This window comes from Vigna umbellata, chromosome 7, assembly GCF_029865625.1.
Source record: "Vigna umbellata cultivar VRB3 chromosome 7, Vumbellata_1.0, whole genome shotgun sequence".
Lineage (NCBI taxonomy): Eukaryota > Viridiplantae > Streptophyta > Magnoliopsida > Fabales > Fabaceae > Vigna > Vigna umbellata.
Genome location: NC_142171.1, coordinates 49,517,719 through 49,536,902, shown reverse-complemented (window position 1 = coordinate 49,536,902; position 19,184 = coordinate 49,517,719). Strand labels below are relative to the sequence as shown.

At 41.1% G+C, this 19,184-nt stretch overlaps 1 protein-coding gene and 1 pseudogene across 2 annotated transcripts in view; both read left to right on the top strand.

Moving 5' to 3' along the window:
- The first annotated feature begins 5,604 nt into the window (after positions 1–5,604).
- Positions 5,605–6,694, top strand: LOC148196498 (uncharacterized). Its single transcript, XM_088095409.1, has 2 exons — positions 5,605–5,857; positions 5,955–6,694. Exons 1-2 carry the CDS (start codon positions 5,605–5,607, stop codon positions 6,692–6,694), a joined length of 993 nt encoding a protein of 330 aa, XP_087951535.1.
- A 9,526-nt stretch (positions 6,695–16,220) lies between these two features.
- The window catches only part of LOC148196497 (protein BASIC PENTACYSTEINE6 pseudogene), a 17,104-nt pseudogene continuing 14,140 nt past the window's right edge, over positions 16,221–19,184 (top strand). Inside the window, exons 1-4 of the transcript XR_015781036.1 lie at positions 16,221–16,307; positions 18,237–18,280; positions 18,442–18,605; positions 18,755–19,179. The product of XR_015781036.1 is annotated as a protein BASIC PENTACYSTEINE6 pseudogene (transcript). The remainder of the gene's footprint in view (positions 16,308–18,236; positions 18,281–18,441; positions 18,606–18,754; positions 19,180–19,184) is intronic.

Below are 19,184 nucleotides of genomic sequence, written 5' to 3'. Positions count from 1 at the left end.
ATGAAATTCGTGTTTGTAATATGAAAGAATGTTCATGAGGTTTGTTTGAAATTATAGCTTAAAAAGTTTCAAATCTTCTTTTAACATTTTTATAATTATTTTAAATTGGTAAAATAAAATAACTGCATCTGACTATGTAACGTAGCCTAAGATTGTGTTTAAGTTTTTTTATTAAATAAGGTAATCAAAAGTGAAAAATAAACTCGATAAAAAACCTTTTGGTTGATTATGGTTTTAAAGTGATAATGTATCGATCAAAATAAAAGCATATGTAAGCAGATAAAAATAAAAACTAAATTGTTACATGATGATATCTAGACCAAAAGGTTAGCATCCAAGACCGATCGGTTTATCTCTTGTAGCAGCGCTCGTCAACTCTCCTATCTTGTCAACAAAACCAAGTTAAATGATGTTGGGCCATAGCGCTCGTCATCCAGGTCAAACCAGGTTAAAAGGTGTTGGACCACAATTGAGCCAACATTTGAGTTATTGGACTAATAATCCAGCAGAAGATAAAATAATAAGGGATATTTGATTAAAGATATTCATAAAGTTGTTTATGAGCAACCGACCGAATTTTAAGGTAAATCTGTTTAAGGTAAGTCTGTTTATATTTTATTAGGCTTGTGATAACCTATAAATATAGGGGCAAGGCTAAAAGCCAAGTACGTTTTATTCACTCTCAACCCATACTCATGTTCTTAAATATTCAAATAGTGATAATCATTCACTAAACATTCAATTAAGAGCCAAAGTTCTTCAATCACATGCCTAATTTGGGCGTCGGAGTGTCTTTTGCAGGTACCTCCCCCCTCTACTGGTGAAGGAGAGCAAACAGTATGAACCGAAGGAGCGCGAACGACCCATCGAAGGACGAGCGTGCGGTTTATATTGCAGGAGAGCGAGCGACAAAGTCATCCAAAAGTGGCAAAGTCACGTCAGAAAGATTTATTAGGGGTCCAATGACGTACTCACCACTTATCCAAATATTGCACCAAGTGCTCAACCGTACAACAGCTCGACCATTAGACCTCAGTGGTATTCAGTCGTTCGGCTTCACAGGTGACAGGACCACGTAGACCACTCGGCCAAGAGGAGTGCAAGAACTGAGAGGTAAATCCTTCTCGGCCGAGAGGTAAATCCCTCTCACTAGAAAGTTCAAGACAAAGACCAAGAGGTAAATCCCTCTCGTCAACAATCTGAAGTCAAAGACCGAGAGGTAAATTCCTCTCGCCAACAATCTGAAGTCAGAGACCGAGAGGTAAATTCCTCTCAGCCGAGAGGTAAACCGCTCTCGTCAGCTGGAAAGCTGATAACAAAGACCGAGAGATAAATCCCTCTCGGTCGAGAGGTAAATTCTCTCAACCAGAAGGCTGAAAATAAAGACCAAGAGAAGATTAGCATAGCCCCTGCACAAGGACCACCACGTTGAACGTCATTCTGAAGTCCTATAGTTAACCCGTCCATAAAACTGAACGGTTAACTCGGATTTGGGGGGCATTATGTATAGTATGATGTTTAAACCGAATGGTTAGCATCCGAGACCGATCGATCTATCTACTGTAGCAACACTCGTCAACTAGCGCTCATCAACTCTCTTGTAGCAGCACTCATCAACAAAACCAAGTTAAATGATGTTGGGCCATAGCGCTCGTCATCCAGGTCAAACCAGGTTAAAAGGTGTTGGACTAATAATCCAGCAGAAGATAAAATAATAAGGGATATCTGATTAAAGATATTCATAAAGTTTTTTATGAGCAACCGACCAAATTTTAAGGTAAATCTATTTAAGGTAAGTCTGTTTATATTTTATTAGGCTTGTGATAACCTATAAATAAGGGCTAAGAATAAAAGCTAGGTATGTTCCACTTACGTTCAACTCACACTTCATGACACCCAAACGTTCAATGGTGATAACCCTTCACTAAATACTCAACTAAGAACCAAGGTTTTTCAAATTCATACCTAACTTGAGCGTCAGAGTATCTTTCGCAGGTACCTCCCCCTTGAGCAAGAAGGCAACCAAACGATCAAGACTGACGTGACTGAACGGTCCGGACGGAAGTCAACCGAACGACTTAAACAGAAGAAAGACAAACAGCTCAGGCAATCCCAACTTTCAAAAGGAAGAAAGACACGTCAGAAAATGTTAGTCTCTCAGTCCCCTAAAATCCTAGCAAAACATTACCCTTTTTTTCTATAAATAAATTTAAGTTCTATAAATTTTTAAGCAATTATGTTACTAAAGTTTTTTTTTTAAAAAAAAAAATCTGTTTAAGTATAACATGTCACGAAACATTTAAAGTTCCATATAAAAATAAATTATATTTGAAAAAAAATCTCAAACACATTCAAGAGATTATACCGTAGAGAAATTTTTAAATTAATAGAAAAAGAGAGTTGAAATTTTCAACATTAATTAAAAATACTTAATTTGATAAATTAAAAAGAAACATTAATAATTTAAATTGTTAATAACTTGCAAAATCTGACAAATCTAAATTTTATTACTTCTTAAATTTGAGAATAATCTCACTTATGATTAAAATTAATATAAAATAAAATTTAATTGATATTATTGGTAGTATTAATACTATTATTGTTTGTTTTAGTATTATTATTATTATTATCATTATTGTCAATATTGTTATAGTAATAATAATAATTATATTAATAAAAATAATTAGAATAATAAAATCAATAATAATAATAATTATTATTATTAATTATTTTTCAATATTAATTTAACAATTAACATTAATAATGTTATTGTGTTATTATTATTAATATTATTATTATTAATTATTCACAAGGTTGAATTATAATTATTAATTATTTTTCAATAGTTTAAATTCTACCGTTAACATCATTACTATTGATGATGCTGTTATTATTATTATTATTATTATTATTATTATTATTATTATTATTATTAAAAAAGAAGTAGGACACATTGATGTAAAAGTTATGAATAAAGATGTATATTTTGTTTCTTAATCTCTTTATTTAACGAAGGAATAAAAATCTTAGGATCTTTCTTAAATCGATTTTCTCAAATCGGCTTGAATTCCTTGAAACAAAAATATGCACATTCTCTCTTCCTTGCGAAGAGTTCATCTGTTAACGCAAAAAGAAGATAAGAGTTTCATTTTAGATTTTAGATTATAGATTATATATATGATGACTTTATTGTTATTATTACGTCCCTATAAAATGTTATTACATAAAGAATGATTGTCATCACTGAAAACGATTGAGGCGAATTTGGAAGAACTGAAAGCATGCGAAATTAGTTATATAATCCAAAAATTTAAAGATTAATAAAATTGTATTATTAATTAAATATTTTACATTGAAAGATATTATAAAGTGTACTATAGGATACCTAATCCTCCAACTGTCGACCAATAACCCGACGACAATTAAACCAATGCAGGACATTCTCATGCCCGTAATGACATCCGACCACTTAGTGTGGTCGACCACTAGACAATCGACTATAATAACATACGACCATGTAGCGTTGTCGACCAGTTGAGACTCGACAATCGACACGTCGTCCGCCCAGATCGACACGCATGATGATCGACATACAATATGCGACAACCATATAAGTGATGTCGCGACATGAAGCATTCGTGCGACAAGTCGTCCACTTATGTTGGCACGCAGGATGAGTGATATACAGAAAGCGATACCGCGGTCTAGCGGTTACAGGTAAACAGTTACGCATATTGGCTAACAAGCGCCGCGAATCATGGAAGTACTTGACTAAATATCTGGCAGTTATAACTTATAGATAGCCAACTCCAGTAACCACCCGAGATCTCAGGTAAACGGTTTATTTTACTACTTTAAATACACACAGCATACCAGAAAAAAGGTACGTTTTTCCCCTAAGAGAAAATTAAGAAAGATTCAGTTGCTCTAACCGAGACCATTATTGACTTGAGCGTCGGAGTGCCTTTGCAGGTACCCAGCCTACCGTACTCAGAGATTTGGAGAAGAGAGAAAGAAGACATAGTGAAAGCAACACAGAGAAGGAAGAAAGTAAGGTTGTTAGGTTCGTATCTTGGTCCCTACATCCCTACTGAAACATTTTGGCGCCCACCGTGGGGCCCGAGATTACTATCCCAACAACGACCACCGGAGCAATGGAAAATTCAAATACGCACGATTTGATCAGGCAATTGCAGGCGCAAATTGAGGCACAAGCACAAACCATGCAGGAGACTCAACGTAAACACGCAGAGGAGATAGCCGCGCTGCGAGCACAGATCCCCGCAACAGAATTATCTGCCTCCAACAGACAGGAGGATAACGATGCCAGTCATCATGGGAGAGCCTCTGAACGAGCCGGTGGAGGAAGGAGAGGGCCTACTCCTATGCGCCTCACTAACCTGCTTCCATTCACAGAGGCCATCATGCAAGCAAACATGCCGGACAAGCCCCCTCCAACTCTGGAACGCTACAATGGCTCTGAAGATCCAGATGACCATTTACGTAATTTTATAGATGCCATGGCATTCTATACTGACAGCGATCCGGTGATATGCAGAGCTTTCTCCTTATCCCTTAAAGGGGAAGCTCTAGAATGGTTCCATAAACTCCCCCGTAATTCCATAGATTGCTTTGCAACCGTCGAATCTTTATTCCGAAAACAGTACGCAGCCAATAAAAAACCAGCGATGACTGCTACTGAGCTTGTCCATACCAGGCAAGAGAAAGATGAGACCCTGAAAGCTTTCATGCAGCGGTACATCGAGACGGCCCGGCGCGTGCCAGATATTACTCCCACCTTTATCATCAGCAACCTGTCGTCCTGCCTAAGGCCAGGACAAGTCTCAGAACAATTATATGCTGACCCTCCAGCATCCATGGAGGAACTCCAATCCACGATGGCGAAATTCATCCGCATCGAAGATCACCGTAACTCCAGGAAGAAACACCAGCAAGATGCCCCTAACCGTGAAACAGGAAAACCAACGAAACGACCCCCCAATGACTACAGACCAGATCGACCACCTAGGAAGGAGTCGGGGTGGACGTCTAAATACGATCGCTACACGACTCTCAACGCACCAAGGGCGAGGGTGCTAGAAGAGGCCTTACACGCCGAACTTCTCACCGTGCGGCGGAGTGCCACCCCAAAGAACGCGGATAACAGCAAAACTTGCCGGTTCCACATGAACCGTGGGCACGACACGGACGAATGTAACGCAGTAAGAGACGAGTTAGAACGACTCATTCGTGCAGGTTATCTCCAGACTTACGTCAAGGAGAGAGTTTCCGCTAGAGCAACAACTCCTCGCCGAAGAGATCCTCCTAGGCGCAGTCCCCAGCGATCTCCCCCTAAAGATGATCGACACCGTAGGCGATCGCGCAGTCCACCTCGACGCACAGAGAGAGAGAGCGCTCAGTCCGAGGCCGCATCGACACCATATCTGGTGGTTTTGCGGGGGGAGGCGTGTCAGCTTCGGCGAGGAAGCGACATTTGAGACAGTTGAAGTCGGTCCATATGGTCGAGCGACAGGCTCGGTCGATCCCTGACATCACGTTCACAACGCTGACTTCCATGCCCCCGATCCTGATCATGATGATCCTATGGTCATCACAGCTAATATAGCTCGGTATGATGTCAGCAAGGTCCTCGTCGACCAAGGAAGCTCGGTCAACATTTTATATTGGTCCACTTTTCAGAAAATGGACCTATCTGAGGACCTCATCGCCCCGTTTAATGAGCAGATTGTCGGATTCTCAGGAGAACGGGTCGATACCAGGGATACCTTGACCTGCGACTCGGCTCGGAACGAGTCGAGAGGCACCAGAACTTCGAGTTCGATTCCTGCTGGTCGAGGCAAATGCATCGTACAACGCCCTGCTAGGACGACCTTGTCTGAACGCGTTTGGGGCAATCGTATCTACTCCTCACCTCGCCATGAAGTTCCCAACAGACCATGGTGGCATTTGTACTGTGAGGGCCGATCAGCGCACAGCTCGACAGTGCTATGTCGCCGGGTTAAAAATCACTCCCTTCGTCCCAACCAGAAGGACAAAAGGACCCGAGGCAGCGGCAGCCGATTTAGACCCCCGCACCAACGTAGACGAGCGTCTACATCCGCAAGGCGAAGTCAAACTCCTGTCCTTAACGACAGACACATCCAAAACCACTAGCATTGGCGGAGACCTCACCTCCAGCGAAGAGCACGATTTGGGACGCATTCTACGGAACAACGCAGACTTGTTCGCATGGACAGCTGCTGATATGCCAGGCATCCATCCCGGGGTCATGGCCCACAAGTTATCCATCTTCCGGGAGGCACGACCTGTCGCCCAGAAGAAGCGACGAGTCGGGGAAGAGAAACGCCAGGCTATCCAAGCTGAGGTTGGGAAACTGCTGAATGCCCAATTCATCAGAGAATTGACGTACACTACGTGGCTGTCAAACGTAGTTATGGTCAAAAAGTCCAACGGCCAATGGAGAATGTGTGTCGATTTCACTGATCTTAACAAGGCATGTCCTAAAGACTCGTACCCCTTACCCAGCATCGATCGTCTGGTAGATGGAGCTTCAGGTCATGTAATACTAAGCTTCCTCGACGCTTACTCAGGCTATAACCAGATCCGATGTACGAGCCCGATCAAAGCAAGACAGCCTTTATTACCGAACGCGCTAATTACTGTTATGAAGTAATGCCATTCGGGTTGAAGAACGCCGGAGCTACTTATCAACGCCTTATGGATAAAGTTTTCCATCACCAGATTGGGCGATGCATGGATGTATATGTCGATGACATGGTTATCCGCAGCAACTCTGTCGAACAGCACCTGCAAGATTTGAAGGAGGTTTTTGCCCAGCTCCGACGGTACAGCATGCGCCTCAATCCTACCAAGTGTACCTTCGGCGTCCCCGCAGGAAAATTCTTAGGTTTCATGCTCACACGTCGAGGTATTGAAGCCAACCCCGACAAGTGCAAAGCCGTGCTCGACATGCCAGCTCCAACGACCCTACGAGAAGTACAACGTCTTGTAGGTCGCCTTACCGCCCTGTCCAGATTTATTCCAAGGCTGGCTGAATACATTAAACCCATCCTGAAGAATTTGAAAAAGGGCTCCACCCAACACTGGGACAATGATTGCGAGGCTGCATTCAGCACTGTCAAGCACATCTTGACCAGTCCTCCAATTATGGCCCGACCGGACGAGGGATCCGACTTACAGCTGTATCTTGCAGCCTCCCCGTATGCGGTTAGCGCCGCCTTGATACAAGAGACACCCTCCCTTAGATTGATCTACTTCATCAGTCGTTCTTTGCAAGGGGCCGAGGAACGCTATTCCCGCATTGAGAAGTTTGCCTTGGCGTTGCTCACAGCTTCCCGCCGGCTTCGACCATACTTCCAGAGCCATCAAGTGATAGTCCGCACAGATCAGCCCATCGCCAAGATCCTCCGCAAGCCAGACTTAGCAGGACGCATGGTTGCTTGGTCAGTGGAACTGTCAGAATTCGGCCTTCGCTACGAGCCCCGCGGATCTGTCAAGGGTCAACATTTGGCAGATTTCGCAGCCGAATTAACACCTGCACCAGAGAACTGCGCGACAAAATGGCTCCTCAGCGTGGATGGCTCCTCTGACAAAAAGGGGGAGGAGCCGGTGTCGTCTTAGAGGGGCCAGATGATGTGGTCCTAGAGCAAGCCATCATATTCCAGTTTCCAACTAGCAACAACCAAGCCGAGTACGAAGCCTTAATGCGGCCTATCCCTGGCTAGGAGTTGTCGGTCGAGCGTTTAGAGTGTCGGATGGACTCGAAATTGGTCGTCAACCATGTCAATGGAATCTATCAAGTCAAGGACAATCAGCTATTGCGTTACTACCACAAGGTTCAGACTTTACTCCGCAATTTTGTCGAAGTTAATGTCATCCATGTACCCAGGGAGCAAAACGTAAGAGCGGACCTTTTGTCCAAATTAACTCATTCTAAGGAGCGAGCGCAGTTATCCTCAATCATTAGAATGACACTCGACCGCCCTGTGGTGGAAGCTTTTGTCACTAATGTGTCGACACCTATAACAGACTGGCGGCAGAAAGTGAAAGACCTCATGGAGCGACAGGACAAAGGCGTTAGCATTACCGCGGCTGATTCCAAACACATTGCGCTTTGTGTGTATAGGCGACGACCTATATCGTCGCGGCCATAGCACTCCTCTGCTGAAATGCCTCTCGGAAGAAGAGGCCGACTATGTGTTGCGCGAACTGCACACAGGGATGTGTGGATTTCACTCTGGTAAACGGACATTAAGAGGACGTGTTCTTCGCGCCGGATATTACTGGCCTACTCTCGACCGCGACTGCGAGACATTCGTCAAGAAATGCCTTTCCTGCCAAGCACATGGTCACGACCTCCGTGCACCTCCTGAAGACTTACACAATATTGTCTCTCCCTGGCCGTTCGCCCAGTGGGGTCTCGACATACTTGGACCACTGCCGATCGCCAAAGCGCAAAACAAGTTCCTCCTCGTGGCAGTTGACTACTTCACAAAATGGATAGAAGCGGAGCCGCTGTCCGTCATCAGCGCCCAGCGAGTGCAGAAGTTCATTTGGCGTCTCATCTGTCGGTTCGGTCTCCCTCAGAAGATCATCACCGACAACGGTCGCCAATTCATCGAACGCAAATTAGAGGATTACCTCACCAGTTTGGGCATTAAGCATGTCACGTCATCGTCGAGCACCCTCAAACCAACGGCCAAGCCGAGGCCGCAAATAAAGCCATTTTGACAGAGTTAAAAAAGCGACTCGGTGAAGCCAAGAGTTTATGGGTGGAGGAGCTACCCGAGGTCCTGTGGGCATACAGATGTACTCCCCATGGATCTACGGGGGACACGCCATTCAACTTAACCTATGGCACTGACGCCATGCTTCCAGTCGAGGTGGGCGAGCCTTCATTGAGGCGCCAAATCACTGATATGTCCCTTAATGAAGAGCAATTACGGACAAATCTCGACGTCCTTCCTGAACGACGTGAGGTTGCCACCATTCACGCAGAGGCCCAAAAGCGCATGCTATCTCGACGATACAATACCAAGGTCAAACCCAGAACCTTCAAAAGCGGCGATTTGGTGTGGCGGAAGCGGGGAGAAGCTCGGAAGAATCGAGCCCATGGCAAACTCGCAGCTAACTGGGAGGGACCCTTTCGGGTTGCGGAGGACATGTCGAACGGCGCATATCGTCTCCAACTTCTAGATGGCCACCCAGTTCCCAACACTTGGAACGCCACTCACCTTAAATATTACTTTAGTTAACATCCATTTCTTGTTTATGCTTCTTACAACACTATCAACTTCAATTATCAAATAAAGATTATATTTCATCATGATTATTGCTTAGATTCATTTATCACTACTCTAGTGTCGAGTCCCAGGGTTGTCGTACCAGACACTTCCATACACAAAGGGGATGCAAGCAATCTCACTGGCCGATGTTCACTCTTGAACACCCAGTCTGTTCGGGACACGCTCCCACTGGCCGATGTTCACCCTTGAACACCCAGTCTATTCGGGATACACTCCCACTCACTGGCCGATGTTCACCCTCGAACACCCAGTCTATTCGGGATACACTCCCACTCACTGGCCGATGTTCACCCTCGAACACCCAGTCTATTCGGGATACACTCCCATTGGCCGATGTTCACCCTTGAACACCCAATATTTTCCTCACTCGACTATCGTTCTCCACTGTCACACAAGGCGCTATCAATACACTCGACATTCACACTTAGCGATCACTACAGCAAATCAATCGCCAAAACAGCTAAGTTAAACGAACAGCGCACTTTATTTCAATGATTAAGCATTCGTGAATAATCCAAGTTTAAACATTCATAGTCGTCAATCAAATACTCAAGTATGTATACGCAGATCATTACTACTTCCTACTCTATTACAATTGGGGGTGCGTCGCCTTCAACAGCTTCAGCAGTCTCTTTGGCAGGCTCGTCAGCTTCCCTTGCTCCCTCAGGCTCATTGTCGGCGACCTCCTCTTCATTCTCTTCCCCCTCCAGGACAGCGTCATCCGGAATTTCCTTCAAGGGCTTCAGATGACCTTCATGCACATCCTTCCGGACGTCAAATTCAGCTCCTTTGGTTGATACCTGAAGCAAGTGCTCGACTTGCCTCAAGGCCTTCCTGAAACCTTTCTTATGTTCGTCCATGATTGCATCCTTCAACTCCTCGATCAACTCATTTTTTTCAAAGATCTCTACCTTTAGTGCGTTTCTCTCTCGGGCCACTAACAACATTGAGTTCTTCGCTTGATCCAAATCCCTGCCCATCTGATCACGTTCTTGTTGAAGGGCCACACCAGCTTCTCGAGCCTTATTCAACGATATCTCGCCCTCCTTCAGCAGTTGTTCAGTATGCTTCTGCTTGGCCTCACAGCCCGCATGGATCTCGGCGAGCTCTTTCAGCTGGGCGCGCACCTTCTCTAACTCGGACCGCATCTGACCCCTATCCGAGGCATACGCTAGATGCCAAGCCAACGCTTGTGCTCGTGTGTTCATCTCTAGTAAGCCTTCAGCAATCTGTTGCTCGCTCATGTTTTCGATCACCTTCTTCTCTGAAACATCCAAGTTGAGGTCTACCCTATGACCAGGCATGAAGGCACGATCCCATATGCCCTGCGGCAGGGGGCGTTCATTTTCTTCAACCACCTCCTTACTTTTCTTTGCTGCCTCGCGGTTGATGTCGCCTGTCTTGGATTTCCTTTTGCGCACGAGAGGCACCTCAGCTAATGTCGTCTCCGCAGCCGCTGCCACCACGACGGGAGGTGGACCAGATGGTGGCACCGGAGGGCATTGTTGCCCAGCGGATGACCCTGGACGATTACCTTCATCCCTCTCATCGTCGATGGTCTGAAACCAACTGCGACCACTTCCTTTCCTCCTCATTATCTCTGCAAAACACCAAAACCCATCCAGCATGGTCAGCAACAACATAACAAGTTACAAAAATGATAAGCAAGGACACATACCAAACACCCTCGCCCCTGCGTCGTCGAACTCGAGGCAATTAATAAGCTGACGAGAAGAAAGGGGGCGTGGCAACGCAGTCAACACACTCAACGCCTCTAATTCTTCAACCGTCATCTTATCCTCCGACCAAGAGGTGAACCTCAGCGGGTCCTGCGTCCAGTACAGGGGAAATCTAGGGTTCCCCTCATCATCGAAAAAATACTGTCGACCGACAGCGGTAATCGACACCTTAAAAAATTTTTCTTTGAAATTCCTATATGATTGCAAATATAGCTCTAACAGCGCGTTACCCGGCTCCGAAATCAATGACACCCATCCCTTTGTGGCTACTGGTCTACATCTAAAGAAATGCAGAAACAAACCTACAGTGGGCCTAATAGCTAGTGCCCGACACACTATGGCGAAAGCCTGCACATACGCCCAACTATTGGGGTGCAACTGACTCGGTGCAACGTTTAGGGTACGCAGAACATCCATTTGGAAGCTGGTAAAAGGCAGTCTCAGATACAAATCATAGAAACACAGAATAAAAATAAAAGAATTCCTCAGCAGCATTCTCCCTGCCATGGCACACTCTCTCATCATCCCGGCAAGCCATCAATTTTATACAAGTTTGATACCCTAGGGTTCGCAACACGCAACTATTTTCAATCCAGTCTGTTAACACAACCCTACTCCTAAATTGGCTTCTAAGTTCTTTTACCTCACGCGCCGCCCAGGCGTACTCATCTCCACTAATCGGAGATATTATACGCCCCCCCGGTCCTTCACCACACACATTTCCATATGTAAAAGCCTCCTCCCCAAAAGGCAATGTGGTAATTTCAAGACATTCCGCCGTAGATGACGGCCCCGGCGTCGCCCCCAATGTTCTGCCCCTTTCCTTCCATAGTCAACACTAAACAAACTAAGATGAAGGAGATTTTAGGGTTACCTGGTAACGTCTCGTAACAGGGTAAGCAGTGAGGATAGAAGAGAAACAATCTCGCTCAGGATGCACACTGTCAAACTCTGTTCATCCGCAAAAGTGAATAACCTCCTTCTGAATCGTGCTGAAGAAGCCAAACCGTTTAATCGTCAGGCGCCGTCCGATCCTTTCTAATCTAACGGCTACTACGACGCGTCCCCTCACTTCCCTACAGGAGCGGGAAAACCCAAAATTCGTAACGCCCCGTACAGCTGTCATACACTTCACACATTACTTAAAAGTCCTTCATAACTCTGTCATCACCCATTTACTCGGACTTGGGGGGCATGTACTATAGGATACCTAATCCTCCAACTGTCGACCAATAACCCGACGACAATTAAACCAATGCAGGACATTCTCATGCCCGTAATGACATCCGACCACTTAGTGTGGTCGACCACTAGACAACCGACTATAATAACATACGACCATGTGGCGTTGTCGACCAGTTGAGGCTCGACAATCGACACGTCGTCCGCCCAGATCGACACGCATGATGATCGACATACAATATGCGACAACCATATAAGTGATGTCGCGACATGAAGCATTCGTGCGACAAGTCGTCCACTTATGTTGGCACGCAGGATGAGTGATATACAGAAAGCGATACCGCGGTCTAGCGGTTACAGGTAAACAGTTACGCATATTGGCTAACAAGCGCCGCGAATCATGGAAGTACTTGACTAAATATCTGGCAGTTATAACTTATAGATAGCCAACTCCAGTAACCACCCGAGATCTCAGGTAAACGGTTTATTTTACTACTTTAAATACACACAGCATACCAGAAAAAAGGTACGTTTTTCCCCTAAGAGAAAATTAAGAAAGATTCAGTTGCTCTAACCGAGACCATTATTGACTTGAGCGTCGGAGTGCCTTTGCAGGTACCCAGCCTACCGTACTCAGAGATTTGGAGAAGAGAGAAAGAAGACATAGTGAAAGCAACACAGAGAAGGAAGAAAGGAAGGTTGTTAGGTTCGTATCTTGGTCCCTACATCCCTACTGAAACATAAAGTATTCTGATTTTATATTTAAATTTAACTATTTTTCTATATTTAATCACATTTTGTTTTAATCTTTTGCTAACCCGGTGTAGTTTTATCACTTTTCACAATTGAGAAACTAACTTTACAAATTGATGGTTGTACTTTTATAATTCTTTAAATAAACCCAAACACAGTAAGCCTAACACGAATAAGCTTTGACTATTTACCTCATCTTTTACCTGTATCTCTTTTGTTCTATTAGCACTCACAAAAATCGGATATGAAAATTCTGTAAAAAAAAAGAGACAATGATCGAATTTTAAAATTTGATAAATTAAAAAAACACATGTAATCAGGTTGCAAAATTTGATAATTGAATTTCAAAATTTAATTTCTAAAAATCCAGAATCAAATTTTGAAATTTGACAAATTCAAAATTGATTACTAAATTTGATTTATGAAAATCCAAAATAAAATTTCAAAATTAAGAAATTTCAGAAATGGATTTCCAAATCCAAAAAAACACAACACTAGATTTCGAAATTTGAAAAACCCAAAGTCAAATTTCGAAATGCAATTCGTAAAAATCCAGATCAGAATTTCAAAATTCAGGTAAATTTTAAAACTAAATTTTGAAATCTTTGAAATACAAAAATTAGATTTCAAAATCCAATTTCTGAAAATGTAAAATTAGATTTTGAAATCCAGTAAAACAGAATCAGATTTCAAAATCAGAGAAAATTCAGAACCGTATTTTGAAATTCATGAAAATACAGAACTAGATTTTGAAATATAAAAAAATCCAACACCAAATTTCAAAATCTAGTTTCTAAAAATTCAGAACTAGATTTTAAAATCCAGAAAAATTAAAAATTGAATTTCGATATTCAAAAAAATCCATAATCAAGTTTTAAAATTTGAAATATTCAGAACTAGATTTTAAAATCCAAAAAATTAAAAAATTAAAGAAATTCTGAAACCAAATTTTGAAATCTATAACATACATATAATTGGTAGGGTTATAAAAGAAGAATGTGGGGTGCATAAAGAAAGCCCCAAGTGTGACAGTATAATATGTCTATGGAAAACAGGAAAAGGGAAATTAGGGGTGTTGCTCCCTCCACCACCACACTTTTCTCCCTCCACCTCCCATTTACTATTTTGCTCCTAAGTAAAAAAATTTTTAGGGTTATTTTTTAATTTTACCCATTCACAACCTATTCCACTAATAACTTATTTCAGTCCTTCGTATATGAGTAAAATATTTTTCTTTTATTTTAACATTATATTTCTTCCTCTCTTTCTTTTGTCGGTGTGAGATACTACAAGTTGTAAAGGTTGATGGTGGTGGAAAGAATTATCAAGCAGTCTCCCTCTCGTGGTGCAGTGTCGCTCTCGTGGTGCAATGTGTGGAGTGGTGCATGCGTGTGTTACTTTCTCAAGGTGCGTATTCGAATAAACCTTCAAATAAAACCCTAAAATAAAAAACGTAACCTTTAAACAGAGGTGACATCCTTCAACGGATGTCAACATCCGTTTAAGGAAAAAACGGAACATCCGTTTTTTCCTTAAACGGATGTTGACATCCGTTGAAGGATGTCACCTACGTTTTCCATTTTAGGGTTTGTTTTATTAGTTTATTCTTTATTTTAGAAATATTTTAATAATTTAATTTAAATGTTTTGATTTATAATGTATTTTAATAATGTAAGGAAAATGAAGAAGAAAGAAACAGACGAGGAGAAGTGAAATGAAGAAGACAAATGGAGTTGTAGAGTAAAACTGAAGACAAATTGTTAAACGAAATTGAGAGATGGAAAAATCGAGTGCAGGGAGTAAAGTAGGAGAACTAGGTTTGAAATAAATTAAAATAGTATAAGTAAAAAAATTTAATTTGAGGATATAATTGGAATTAAAAAAAATTGGAGAGGTGAAGGGAGAAAGGTGTGGTGGTGGAAGGAGTAATACCCGGAAATTAGGCCACGCATGTTGTTGTAAAATGTTCAAAGGAACAGTCTTGCGCAAAACAAGGCCCCGACCGATGTGTTTTTCTCACCCTGTATTTATTAAGTTCGCCTCCAACTTTCTGAAATGTAAGAAAACTGCTAAAACCAACTCATTGAAATATATTTTATTTTAGTTTTTATGCGGACACAAATATAAATAAAAACAAATAATTTTAAACTGAATAAGAAAATAGTTGACATGATTTTATTTTATTTTATTTTTAATTAAAAAGTAATTCATTGTCTCAGAATAAATGTCTTATAAGAAGAAAAAAACAAGTGTTATTTTATCTTTTCAATGTAATTTTTTTTCATTTATACATCTAACAATACTATCCAAGCAAAAACATCTATAAATAAATGAATTACAATTAGATAAGTTTTTTTAAATTGCTATTTTTTCATCCATTTATTACTTTACTTGATTTATACTTTGGGAAATATATTTAACTGTAGAGTACTGCGTAATATTATCAAATTTAGTTTAGTTGTGTATATAAACAATATAATTCCATATATAGATACATTATAAATGCAGAACTAAATCTGAAATTTAATTTTTATTGATAAAATGTAAAGAAATGTAATTTAAACTTAATTCAATTTTACAAAACTAATTTATAAAACGAAGTTTTACTTATACTCGTAGAATTGATAGGGTTCTTTCCAACTATCCGTTATTTAATACTTCTGTTTCAAAGTTAATTCCTCTTCTTTGAAGCATTACATGAGCAGTAATGGCATCGTGGTGGCAAGCAAGAAGACCTGTGCCACTATCTTTACTTTCAACCAACCCAACCCAACAAATCACAACCCTAACGCACGTGCCCCGTGTCACACACCACACCAACACCATCATTCATCTCAATATCTTCCTTATATTTCTTTCCAAACACATCACAGATATAAATTACAGTGAATGGATGGATCAAAAACAATATTTTAAACAACTTTAACCATGAAAAGAATAATTTCTTTGTCCGTATTAATTATTTGGCAGCATGGTCGGTTTTAGCTTTCTTAAAGTCAAGATCAAAAAGGGTAAAAAAACTGAAAATAATTTGAAAAGGTTAAGGAAAAAAAAAACAATAGTTATGCAGCGGTAAATAAATATGGATGTGCATCCAATTGGATGGTTGAAAGTGGAAAGACAGACAGGAACCGGTGACTTGATAATTCACGTATTTCATTTATTTATTTATTTTATTATTTTTTCTGCGTTATAAAGAAATGATAAAACCGTGAAAAAGAAGAGAAAATTGTAAGTGGAAGAAGAGAAAGTGGCATCGCATAGGTACAGATACAGACACAACCCGGTAAAAACCCCATCCTAGTGCCACACGATTTTCTCTTTCTTCCTCTCTCTCTCTCTCTTTCTCTCTCTGGCGGAGGTTAGGGTTTCTTTCTTCGTTCATTTTTTTCAGTGTTTACTTTAGTTCTGCTATTTATCGTTAATTTATCGCTGTTTTATCGTTCCGACCCAATCCACCTTCAATTTATCGCTTCGTTTTGTTTTTGACTTGCTTTGACTTTATTTTTCTCACCTTCGAGTATCCGAATCTTTGTGCATCCTCTTATTTTGGTTCTTCTCTTAAGTATTTGCTCGCGTTCGCTGCAATTGCTTCTTCTAGATTTTATTTTTTTTGTCTATAGTTCTAGCCTTCCAGCTTTTAGTTCGGGTGCGACGTTTCGCTGTGTCGGAATCTGTTGTTGGTTCAAAATTTGGATCTTCAACCGCTTGAGATCCAGGAGCCGTGGCTTTAAAAAATTGTACGGAAATGAGCTTCAGTTTTGTTATTTATTGACCCTCCGGATATAAGGAGGGGTTGTGGTAATAGATTTAGCTCTGCTTTTTTGCATAAGTTTCCTGAGAAGAAAATTAAAACCAAAATTAGCTTTTACAGAAATTAAATGAGAGGCCTTTTATGAAAGGGTAAGCATCTAATTTGATTTTAGATATTTTTTATGATGGGTAGTTTATTTAAGTTAATTGGGCAAACTTTATTTGTTTTACTTTTTTTTTACATAAACATTTATTCAGAATTCTGTCTTAACAAGTACTGCTACTGGCCCATGGGAACAGCTAGTAACGAGTGTTTTGGGTAGTTTCTCTTTGATACTTAGATTTCATTTGGTCATGATATTCAGCTATATATACATTCACTGAATGTAGTCAGGAGGAATATAGTTTTGGGTAGTAAAAGGAATGTCATCCGCCTGGCTCTTAATTGATATTAAGTTATCCATCAGGTCATAAATGCGATAGTCTTTTTTAAAAAAACTTGCAGTTTTTGCTGTACTTAATCGTATCCAAATATGAGTTCCTGAATGATCACTTCTTTACCTTATTTCCTTTTGCGGTATCTTCCACTGTAGTTTTCCATTTTTATTCAGTTTTCACGTTGCACTGGAGTGCTGGATTGTTTATAAAGAATTTTTTGTGTGGGTCTTTGCTTGACTCGTATTAGATCAGGACGTTGTTATGTCTCCGTTACCCATGTTTATCTTAGACCTTTTAATTAACAATCAACACAGGATATTTTTGGATTTTGGATGAAAATTATGTTACGGTTCAGAACAGTGATTTTAAAACTTGCTTTTCTGTCAAATAATATTGGGTTTAGGAGTTTGGCCTTCCTGTCTTGAAAGTACTGCTCGAAGAGGAGGACCTTGATCATATGGTTGTCATCTTCCTGTCTTGAAAGTACTACAATCACACTAAGATTCTTTCTATCCACTCATTTTATCTCTTCCCTTGCCCCCAACATGCTTTAACTTTCTTCATTTGTTCTACCTTAATGTTTCTTTTCGGTTTCCATGGAAGCTCTAAAATAATAATAATAATGATGACTAATAACTTTGATATGATATTGTGCTAAATTCTGGAACTTCAGTATTTTTCTATTGTAATTGCTGTGGTAATTGCTTACATCGTGGCTACTATTGGTGTAGCTGTGGTAAGCCTGCTTACTACATCATTACCATGTCTGCCATTCATATCCAACTGTTCCATTATTTCCTTTTAAGGTTTTTGGAAACTTCTAACTGTCTTTTATGCTTAAATGCAAGTATTTTGATCATACATGAAGACCAATAGACTTCCCTGCGTTGCTAAAGTTTCCCTGCACTATTTTTATCCCAGATTTTCGAGTAGCTGAATATTCAAGTCTTTTATAAAGCCGCAGTTGTTTGTAAGTTTCATTCATTATTGTTTGTGAACTTACCGAGTTTACATTCTTGTGTAGGTTTACTTTTGATCAAGTACCTGCTATCCCTATGTATAAGCATGGTAAGTATTTTAAATTTTGCGACATCCGTTCTTCATGGGAATTGTTGATAGAGTGATTCCTTCCTACCCAATGCACTTCAACCTAAGAAAGAAGAGGACAAAACAGATACACGGACTATCTCAAGTTGCCAATATAAACTGAAAAATTCCTATGAATGCAGGATTTCTGGCATACTGTTGTTTGATCAAGCAGGTTCCGTATTGGTTGAGGAAGCCTAGACTCAATATTTAGTTATTGCAACCGGTTGTGTTTCTGATGGATGATGCTGGGCATCGTGAAAACGGTAGGCACAAAGCAGATCAATATAAATCTGCTCAAGGACAGGTATTAAAATACATTTATTTATGTTCATGTATAAATTCATCAACAAATTTACTATTCTATTTTGCACAAACAAACAATTGGTAACTGCAATGCGTTCTCTCTGTTAAGATGCTGACTTTGGTAATATTCATGTTGATGTTGCGTTGCAGTGGCTGATGCAACATCAGCCTTCCATGAAGCAGATCATGGCAATTATGGCCGAAAGAGATGCAGCCATCCAAGAAAGAAATCTGGCCATTTCTGAGAAGAAGGCAGCATATGCTGAGCGTGACATGGCATTTCTGCAGCGGGATGCTGCAATTGCAGAACGAAATAATGCAATTTTGGAACGAGACAATGCAATTGCAACTCTTCAGTATCGAGAAACCTCGATAGGTAGTGGCAGTATGTCATCATGTCCTCCGGGATGCCAAATTTCACGTGGTGTCAAGCATATACATCATCCCCAGCAACAGGTACACCATATACCTAACATGGGTGATCCTTCTTACAGCACACGGGAAATGCACACAACCGATGCCCTCCCTGCAGCTCCCATCACTTCTGAGGCTGGGAAATCAAGGCGGGCCAAGCGGCCAA

Bases quoted from the DNA above. Each gene is read 5' to 3' on its own strand.
- LOC148196498 (XM_088095409.1), top strand. From the start codon at position 5,605: ATGGTCATCACAGCTAATATAGCTCGGTATGATGTCAGCAAGGTCCTC. The intron at 5,858-5,954 runs GCAAATGCATCG...AGTTCCCAACAG, and splicing joins TTCGATTCCTGCTGGTCGAG to ACCATGGTGGCATTTGTACT.